Consider the following 10745-nt stretch of genomic DNA (forward strand, 5'->3'; position numbering starts at 1 on the left):
ATGTGTGATTAGGACAGGATGATTTGATTAAGAACAAATTTAGTTTATTTGATGTTACAGTAAGATCAACGCCTATTTTTGAGTCGTCGCAGGTAAACTAAATTATGGATCTTTGGATAATATTGCCTGTTAAGGGCCTAGTTGAGTGAGATGGCATTGTCCTATATTCTATTCAAGTTTTCTATTGTTCAAAATCTCAGGATTGTTCTTGTGCTTTTCAAAAGAATAAAAAATCGTTTGATAAGATAGAAGTAATACTGCTATAAGCTTCTTGTGATTCTAGACTGCTAATAGCAGCTAAATCAACTGTTGTTTTTACATTGTGATTACTGGACGGCTAACTTTTCTAGCAGTGTAAGCTATCTATTTCACTTTAAACAGAAAATATAAGCTTGTATAACCCAACTTGATCAGGGCATAAATAATCAAAAATATAGTTATTCTGACAAGTATGATTGAGAAAAGGATGCACATCTCAAAGAAATAGTTAAATCATGCTTCATAAAAAAATTAAGCAATTTATATTGTCTATAAATTGATTTATCAACATCAACACTATTTACTCTCTATTCTTTTTTTTCTTTTCTTTTTTTTTTGCATTAAATTATATACACGACATCTTTTTGAGAGTCAATGATACAAATTGTGAAGGGTAATAGGTTATTTTATTCACAAAGGAATTTCTAGTACACTTTGTTATCTACAAAAATGAAATTTCACAGTCAAGCTGATGAGCTATTCTTTAAAGATAGGAAACTTACTGACGATGACTATATGTTATTGAAGCTATTCCTTTTACTGCTTGATTTATCGTCAAAATAAGAGAAGAAAGAAATAGGAATCTTTTTGAGGGCACAAAGGTGAAGATGGAAATTCAAAAAAGCATCAATAATGTCTACTGAAAAGTAGATGGTATTTAAACCTCTCAATATTCCAAGTTATATAAGATCAATCAGACGTCCAGATGACAAAACTTTTTCTGATTGGGCACATGGTGTTTCTAAAGATAACTTTCATATATGTTGGACATCGCTGCTTATATGGACTACACAATGCCGTGTACTAATACATTCTTTATACAGTGGTTCAAGTAAACTGAATTAAGTGGTCATTGAAGAAACTTGTCAGTTGATGAGGTTAAAAGGGATGAAAGAAAGCATATGGTGATGAAGAAAGCGTATAAAAGATCTTGATAAGTGCTTTTTCATGTGCTTTTTCCATTTCACACATAACTTTAAAACCAATGTAATTCTTTATTCGCTTTAGAATAAAATGTAACAAGAGGCAGGTTTGACCAGCTGCCATATTTTATCTAATCAAATAAAACAAAATGAGATTTTCAACAAATAGTTTAGAGTCTCATGCGAAATAAAACTTATTTTTAATGGTAAATTTTTCTCAAATTGGCAACAAGTAACAGCAGTAATCAAGTGCTCTGCTTGGCTCTCGAACATATTAATCAAATTTTCCTATTGTATGAGTACACTATTTGTCTAGTGTAACTTGAAAAAAGTGCCTCTTTTATAAAAACATTCTGATCGTAGTTTTTCATATGAGCTTTCTTTATCAAAAAGTCTCTTTTTTTGCCTGCTCATCATTTGATAAATGGTAAATGTAAAGAATACAAACTGTAAGATTTAACACATCAAATTCAACTATTCAGGATAAAGAAGCAACTTGCTTGGGAAGTATTACTTTGTATGAGTATAAACATTAAAGAAAATCAACCGTCTATTCATTTTGTTTTTATATAGTTTTTTTGTTGTATATTTAGCTTTTGCAAGATATCGAAACCAGGACAAGCATGCTGCAAGTTCTGAAATCGAATCTTTAGTCGTGTCTCTTAAAGAAAGAAAATTAGCAATAGTAATTTTAACAGCAATTATTTTTGGTGGTTGGTTATATGAAACTTTCCAATATGCGCTTGGTGATTTTCATGAACTATATACTCTTTTAGATTTAATTATCTACTGTGTTGTCTGGGTAAGTACATATTGTTGTCTTTTTTTTTTTTCAAGATCCATAGTTCTAATTGACCTGCGCGTTAAAGCTTGTCTTCTTTGGCTTGGCACTTGCATCACCTTCAGTGGGACATTACAAGGACCGTCATTACATCTTTGTCTTTAGCTTCTTATTCTCTGCCACTTGGATACAGTCTACCTATCACTTGTTGACTGCCAGTATAGTGCATAATTGGGATTGTGTGGTCACAGTCGTATCATTTGCTCTAGTTTGGATTGCAGTTACAACGCCTCAACCTCTTCATCCTAAAGACATGATGAGCGATGGATATGAGAGATTTGAAGTGAAGGATGGTAATATCTTTCGAGATGTAAGTTATTACATATTGTTATATGATTCACAACATGGTCGGCCGAAATTTAGTTTATTTTTTGTTGGTAATAGAATCTTCCGTTGAGTCCTGAGACGAAGGCTAGTGTATTTTCATGGATAACATTTCAATGGGTAAAGTTTTAACATAAGATGGCAAGAAGTTCTAACATGTAATCTTTTTTTTTTGGACATAGATGAATCCAATGGTTGTCTTTGGGTTCCACAACACGATCACTCGTGATCACCTTTATGCGTTAACCTTTCAGCATAAAGCAAAGTCAGTTTACAATGACTTTATTGACACAGCCAAATTCATTTCCCGTAAGGATATCCTCCGTCGTATTTATCGTTCCAACAAAAAGGAAATATGGCTTCAATTTCTCTATTCTACAACTGCAAACCTTCTCGGTTATCTTGGCCCTGTCTTCCAACAGCTTTTTTTGGGTTATTTTGAAGATCCTGCAGGAAGACCTATCAAAAGTGCTTATTTCTATATCCTTGGTATCTTCCTTGCTGGTGTACTTAAATCTATTTTCAATTCAGCAGAGATCTGGATCGGGTGTCGATGGAATGTACGATTGTTCATTATGCTGGATGCTGAACTCTTTGCAAAAACAATGACAAGAAAAGAAATGTCTGGTCAAGTGAATGAGAAGTCTGAAAAGGATGATGACAAAGATGATGACGATAAAGAATTCAGCAGTGTTGGTAAGATTACTAATCTGATGAGTGTTGATGCACAGCAATTATCCAATGTAACCGCCTTCATCGCTGTAAGCTATATTTTCCTGTTTTGCTTTATGTCGTTGTTCTAAAAGTTAGCAAATTTATTAGATGATATACAATGCTCCTCTTGAAATTGCTGTTGGCATGTTCTACCTATATCAACTTCTTGGAACTGCTGCTTTAGTTGGGCTTTGTATGATGATCTTATCATTCCCTGTTTCTACTGCTTTATCAAAAATTTACAGTGATAGATATGAATCGTTGTCATCGGCTAGAGATAAGCGTAATAATCTCTTGAATGAACTGCTTCAGGGGGTTCGAATGGTCAAGTATTTTACCTGGGAAAAGCAATGGAACCAAAAAATCAAATCTTCTCGTAATATTGAAATATCTCAGTTGATTAGACTTATAATGTCTGAAATCATAATCATCGTTGTTTCGTCCAGCGTACCGGTGTTTGTAACTGTTGTTACCTTTGTGTGGTATACCAAAGTTGCTGGTAACGAATTGACAGCTAGTGTTGCTTTTGTAAGTATCTCTCTTTTCGAGATGCTTCGACGCCCATTGTACCTCCTTCCTCAAGCTGTTATGATCATTTCTGAATCCAAAGTCCATCTGAACCGTATTGTAAAATATCTGGAAGAGCCTGATGTAAACATGAATATAAAGAATGAGCTTGTTGAAGTTCCCGATGACATCTCACCTGAAACTGTATTAGCCCGCGTCGGCTTTGAAAAATCTGTTTTTCAATGGCATTACCATATTAGCAGTACCGACAAGAAGCAAAACACTGTGTCTGCAAGCTCAAGTACTACCGCATTGAACTCTATTCCAAAATTAAGAACTCTCGTTTTTCAATTACGTGTGCCCAGATTCAACTTCCCTACTAGCCACCTAAGTTTAGTCATTGGGGCTACTGGCAGCGGAAAGAGTAGTTTTCTTCATGCGTTATTGGGAGAGATGGACATTGTATCTGGTAGAGTCTACTTACCTTCAAAAGTCAAACTACAGGCAGAAAACTATTCTAAAATTGATCCCGAATATCCAAGCTTATATCTTCATAAAGTAGCCTATGTAGCGCAACAGCCATTCCTTCAACATGCTTCCATTCGTGACAATATTTTATTTGGGCTTCAATACGATGAGGAAAGATACAGGCAGGTCTTACACCAGTGTGCTTTGATTAAAGACTTGTCAATTTTGGCCGATGGTGATCTCACTGAAATAGGTGAAAAAGGCATATCCCTTTCTGGTGGCCAAAGGCAAAGGTAATTGAAAGAAGGATATAGATATGAGATGAATCTGATAACTTGTTTATAATAGAGTATCATTAGCACGAGCTGTTTATTCTTACGCTAAAACTGTTCTTCTGGATGATTGTCTTAGTGCTGTGGATGCTCATACTTCTAAGCATATTATAAAAGAATGTATCTTGGGCAATCTCCTCCGTGGTCGTACAGTTATTCTGGTAACTCATCATGTAAAGCTTTGCTTATCTGCTGCTAAGTTTTTGGTAAAAATTGAACAAGGCAATCTTTTGGGATGTGATAGTATTGAAAATTTAAGGAAAAATAACGAGCTTTTGAAATTGATTGGTGAAGAACTTGAAAAAGAAACAGATGAAGATTCCACTAAAGATGAAGAAGATAAACAGGCTAGCTTGGATATTAACTTAGGTGGCAACGGACCTGCAGCTAAAATTATTAAAGAAGAAACATCTAGTAAAGGTCAAGTTAACCTTAAAGTCTATGCGACTTATTTTGCTGCATGTGGTGGATGGTTTTTTTGGTTCGCTCTTCTCTTTCTATTTGTTGCCGCCCGTTCTTTGGGATTTGCTGAAAATTGGTGGTTGAAAGTATGGGCTGCTGCTTACGCATCTACATCATTAAACAATACAATGAATATGACATCTGATGAAGTTCCATTTGTAACTTTTGCCATGAAGGAGTCTATAGTGGCTCCGGTATTCGATAATATGACTATATTTATTCAGGACCAAAACGTTTTCAAGAGCGGGGTATACAAAGAGAAAAATCCTGTGAATGTTGACTATTATATAGCAATTTACACTATCATTGCCTCTTCCTATGTTCTTTTAGGCACCATAAAAAACGTTACCCTCTGCTGGGGATCTATTCTCGGTTCTCGTAGACTTTTCAACAATTTGGTAGATCGGATCATTCATGCTCCTATGCGTTTCTTTGATACAACTCCAGTCGGGCGTATATTGAATAGGTTTGGTAATGATATATCTACAATCGATATTGACCTTCCTCGCTCTGCAAGTATCTTATTCGATTGCATTACTGGTATTATTGCTTCCATTATCGTGATGTCTGCCATTACACCCGAATTTATCATTACCGCTATTCTTATAGGTAACTTATAACAAAGTAATTTTTTTTAGGATTAGGCTAATATTATACATGTATTTAATAGGTGGCATATATTTTATTGTTGGATTACTCTACCTTAGGGCTTCGCGAGAACTTAAACGCTTAAACTCTTTGAGTCTCTCTCCTATCTATTCTCACTTTACAGAGTCCTTAGTTGGCATTACTACTATCAGAGCGTATGGTGTCGAAGAGCAATTTATGATCTCTATCTACAGAAAACTTGATGCTTTCACATCTTCATTTTACTTTTTGTCCATGAGCAATCGTTGGCTAAGCGTACGCATTGAGCTTATCGGTGCAGTTATTACTTTATTTGCTGCTATTTTTTTGACTATGAATATGGACAAGATCGATGCAGGTATGGCAGGTATCTCTTTGCTTTACGCTCGAAGCTTTTTGGAAAATGTCTACTGGTTTATCCGTCAATACACTACAGTAGAAATGGACCTTAATTCGGTAGAACGCGTTCAAGAATATCTCGAAATTGAACAGGAAGCTCCATACATTGTCGAGGGCGGCCGACCACCGGCTGCTTGGCCCACAGAAGGTGTAATTGAAGTTAAGGATCTTACGGTTAGCTATGCTCCTGAATTAGATCCTGTATTACATGGTATATCATTTTCAACAAAAACTCACGAGAAAGTTGGTATTGTTGGTCGTACTGGTTCCGGTAAGAGCACAATATGTTTAAGCTTTTTCCGTTTCCTCGAAGCCAGCAAAGGAACAATCATAATTGATGGTGTTGATATCGCCAAGGTTGGACTTGAAGACCTTCGTACAAAAATGACTATTATTCCTCAAGACGCTGTTCTGTTCAATGGTACCATTCGTTCTAACCTTGATCCTTTTGATGAGCATCCTGATGAAGCCATTTGGGATGCCTTGGAACGTGTACATCTTGCTAGCCCTTCGGATCGAACTAAAGCTTTGTCTAGTAATGCCTCTCCTCTTCCCTCAAGTGCAGGGGATGTTGAAGAAGACGCTGTATCTTCCGTTACTAGTCTAAGCCTACAAGTTAGCGAAGGGGGTAGTAATTTTTCTCAAGGACAGCGACAATTGCTTTGTCTTGCTCGAGCTTTGCTCAGAAACAGTAAGGTTATTATTATGGATGAAGCTACAGCTAGTGTTGACTTTGAAACGGATACCAAGATTCAAACCACAATTCGCGAAGAGTTCAATAACTCTACTTTACTTTGTATTGCCCATAGGCTTCGTACTATTATAGACTATGACCGTGTAATAGTGCTCGACGAAGGAAAGCTTTCAGAATATGATACACCTTATAACTTGCTGTTTAATAACACTGAAAACGGGATTTTCAAATCCATGTGTGAAAAATCTGGTGAAATTGACATTTTAAAAGAAATGGTGCAACGGGCTGAGGATTTCAAAGTGCTTGAAAATTAAACATTATCAATTTGGGGTTTTTTATTGTTTTTTGTTATTATTCTGTTAGCGAAAAATTGGTGCCTGATCAATAAAAACGAGCATATTACATACGCACATATGTAATTAACATAGCATGGGTTGCTTTGTAAAACGAACTATTTGTTTGCTATAAATAATTTATTTATTAATATATGTTTAAACACGCAGGGTTAGTCCAGGGGGCTTTTTTTTAATAGGGCTTTTCAGAGCTGTCTGATCCATGTGTCACAGTTTTATCATATGCAGTACGAGATCTTTTTTCAATAAAAGCAGCAGATTTGCTAGTAGGTTTCTTCTTTGATGATGCATATGAGGATGTGGTAGAAGGATTCTTTTCGAATTTCTCCCAAATATATATCGTAAGGACTTTGATAACATCAATGATCAAGAAGATAGCCAAAGAAATCGAAATGATAATTATACCACGGACCCAGCCAATACCAGCAATATTTTGGTTCTCTCCGAATGCACCATATACAGACAATAGGAGAGCAATGACTTGCGTACCCAAGACAATTATGCTAAAAAATAACGAAGGAAAGCTCTTCCACCAGAACGTGTTTGTACGTGTCGAGAAAATGACAAAATGAGGGGCTATGGGATGAATGAGTATAAAAAATGGACGTAAAGATGCACTTACCAGAGGATATATGCAAATACATAATAGTAGAAAGTTCGCCGGGAGTAACATGCAAGACATCACGAAATATATAAAAGTGAGCAAATGAGAAGAGGGAAAGAGCGATGGCGAGAACAAAAGACAATACGATCATGAGTCTAAGCCTCCACATATTGGGCGAATGTGATATACTGACATTATCTACAGCCATGATCAGTGTTGCTGCGTCATTCAATAAGGAAATTAAGATCAAGAACACAGGAGGCATCTTCCAATCTTCTGCAAGTGTAATGACGAAAAAGAAAAGCAAAAAGTGTATAGTTGAAGTGATTCTGTATAAAGCATATGATTGTAATCTCTGAAAGATCACTCTTGATATCTTGATACCATCAATGATTGCAGACAAGCCAGGCTCTAATAAAACAATGTCTGAAGCGGAACGTGCAGCATCAGTAGCTCCTGCAACTGCAATACCTACGTTTGCTTTCTTTAATGCAGGAGCATCATTGACACCATCGCCTGTCATGGCAACAAAATATCCACGTTCTTGAAGTATTTCAACCACTCGATATTTGTGCTCTAAGCAAAAAAAAAGTTCAGAGTGAAGCACAAGAATAAGTTTATGTTCTAATTTCTTACCCGGGACAACTCGAGCAAAACCATCAGAATGCAAGCACATATCAGAAACCTCTTTTTCTGATTTATTCGGATCGGTCAACTCATCAGAATCCATAATATTATGGCCCATGCCTAATCTTCCAGCTACTTCCTGTGCTATCACTCTTTGGTCACCGGTGATCATCTTGACCGAAATACCAAATCTTTGACATTCAGCCAAAGTTTCTGCAGAATCATTTCTTGGAGGATCAATAAAGCTAAGTAAGCCAACCAGCTCCCAATTTTCCGAACCGCTCATTGTACGAGCCACACCTAAAGATCTCAAACCTCGACTGGCAAAGGAATCCACCATATCTTCAGCTTCCTTGTTTCCCCCAATCAACTTCAAGATCACTGGGGGAGCACCTTTTGCTACACGGAAAGTGTCGAGTGTTGCAGTGTCCTGAACAGTTGCTTGGGCCATTTTATCCACTGGGTTAAATGGATTGAAAGAAGTTACTTTATATCCTTGAACGGTATGACTACCGTCATTCATAACTTGAGGATGTTGTGCTTCAGCAGCTGTTCTGACTGCAAATTCGATAGGATCGTCAGTGGCTACTTCAGAAGCCAGATAAGAGTACAGTAAGATATCGTTTTTGTCGTATGATCCAGCAAGATAAGGTTCATCAAAGGCCAATTCGTTCTTGGTTAATGTGCCAGTCTTGTCACTGCAAAGAATTGAAACTGAGGCAAACTCTTCAACAGCTGTCAACCTCTTTACAATAACTTGACGTTTCGATAACTGCTTTGCTCCAATTGCCATTGTAACAGACATGACAGTGGGTAGACCAACAGGGATGCTATTTGAGATTTTAATGAATATATATTATTTGTTCATAAAATTATATATACTTACGCAGCAATGGTAAGTACAACCATTTCATTAAGAATAGCTAAAACTTGATCTTGAGTAATTGAACCAGTCAAGTTTCTTTGCTCCACCAAGTCGTAGACAAACAAAATTAATACCAACACGACAGAGACAATGATAAGAAAGTTTCCTATATAGTTTATCACTTTTTGAAATCTCCCAGAGTCTGTAGTAACAGAGATTAAATTAGCTGTTTTTCCAATAAACGTATCAGCTCCTGTACGGACAACAATAGCCTGTTGTTGACCTTGTTTGATAACACAAGATGAATAAATTAGATTTTCCTGGCTTCTTTTTGACAGGCAGAGATTCGCCAGTGAGAGAACTTTGATCGACTTGGGATATCTGATTCAATTGATTCTCCTGAAGCACCAATACCTAGTAATTTGGCGTCGGCGGGTGCAATATCACCAAGTCTGAGGACAATAATATCTCCAACTACTATATCTCGAGAAGGAACTTCAGTTAACTGGCCATTACGCCAACATCTACATTTTAATGCTAAGCTGTTTTTCAATGATGCAATTGCAGACTCTGCTCGACTTTCTTCAATATATCCAATGATCGCATTAATGACAAGCATACCCAAAATAATGCCAAAATCAAGCCAATCTTTTGTGAGAGCTGTCAAAATTAGCGAAATTTCCATTAGATAAGAGATCGCTCCTGTAACTTTTTTTCATTTAGTTCTTTTTTTAGTCTGTCATTTTATAAAGCATGTTTTTGTATGCTTACAGAATGATAAAAAGTGAAGTAATTTATTTCTTTTCTTTTCTGTTAATTCATTTGGTCCAAACTGGTTTCTTCTTTCAATGATTTGGTCGTCTGTGAGACCAAATGTTGGTTTTGTCTGCAAATAAGGTTCCAAGTGTGCTGGAACTTCATCGGTTATAGTCTGTTTTTCCTCGTTGGCTGGTTTGATCGAATCTAATTCTGATATTTTTTCGTATCCCATATTTTTTTCTGGTCTTTTCTTAGAGTCAAAGATGAAAGAAAAGCAAAGAAAAAAGAAAACAATACAATTTTTTGCTATAAAAAGAAACATAGTACTTATTAAGCGATATTTATCAGCGTGGCTCAGGGAGCCTTTATTATTTTGTTTACTCAGCCAAAACTATTTTAAAAAAGGTATTTGCTTAAAAATACGTTTAAACACAACTTATTAAGATTATTGATTTAGTTAAGTCTATTTGACCTTTATTATAGTCTTTCCTATGAATATATTTACAAAAATGTGTTGATATTTTTATTTCTGAAAACAAAGCCCAAAATTCCACAAAAGGCAAGTTACACAGCCCTATAATGCAGAATAAGAATATCAGGAAAACATCAAGTTTAAAATGATTTTATCCAAGCTTTTCTTAACAGAACAAAATAATATTCATATATATATTAATCTAGATCATGTCGTAGACTGTTGCACATATATTACAAGAATAACAGATCAGAAATTAGACTACATTGGTAACTAGAAAGGGAAATCAGTGATCTTAGTTTTCATGATTACGCGATGAGGTTTCGTCATCAGAATTTGAATCTTAATGATCGCTGGAATAAGTCTTATCTTACAGCCAATTACACAAGGCGATTGAATGAGAAAGCGTCTAATTTATGGATGTCGATTTTAGCAGGCGATAGTATTCATCAAAAGAACGAAGTACAACATATACATTATCAGCATATGCTAGAGTTTTCAAGAACAGAGCTAAAT

The 10745-nt window shown here is 35.9% G+C and overlaps 3 protein-coding genes across 3 annotated transcripts; 1 reads left to right on the forward strand and 2 right to left on the reverse strand.

Annotated features, from left to right (window-relative positions):
• Nucleotides 1–1605: 1605 nt before the first annotated feature.
• RO3G_10288 (uncharacterized protein) lies at nt 1606–6863 on the forward strand (the record flags this gene model as incomplete). The annotated part of the gene is made up of 8 exons (XM_067664873.1): nt 1606–1630; nt 1775–1983; nt 2051–2332; nt 2529–3107; nt 3169–4328; nt 4384–4781; nt 5121–5438; nt 5500–6863. The coding sequence occupies 8 exons, from the start codon at nt 1606–1608 to the stop codon at nt 6861–6863; spliced, it is 4335 nt and encodes a 1444-aa protein (XP_067520974.1).
• Nucleotides 6864–7074: 211 nt separating this feature from the next.
• Nucleotides 7075–8938, reverse strand: RO3G_10289 (uncharacterized protein; the record flags this gene model as incomplete). The annotated part of the gene is made up of 3 exons (XM_067664874.1): nt 7075–7478; nt 7525–8082; nt 8143–8938. The coding sequence occupies 3 exons, from the start codon at nt 8936–8938 to the stop codon at nt 7075–7077; spliced, it is 1758 nt and encodes a 585-aa protein (XP_067520975.1).
• A 370-nt stretch (nt 8939–9308) lies between these two features.
• RO3G_10290 (uncharacterized protein) lies at nt 9309–9989 on the reverse strand (the record flags this gene model as incomplete). Its single annotated transcript, XM_067664875.1, has 2 exons — nt 9309–9658; nt 9770–9989. 2 exons carry the CDS (start codon nt 9987–9989, stop codon nt 9309–9311), a joined length of 570 nt encoding a protein of 189 aa, XP_067520976.1.
• Nucleotides 9990–10745: the final 756 nt, after the last annotated feature.

Source organism: Rhizopus delemar, genomic scaffold (assembly GCF_000149305.1).
Source record: "Rhizopus delemar RA 99-880 supercont3.8 genomic scaffold, whole genome shotgun sequence".
Lineage (NCBI taxonomy): Eukaryota > Fungi > Mucoromycota > Mucoromycetes > Mucorales > Rhizopodaceae > Rhizopus > Rhizopus delemar.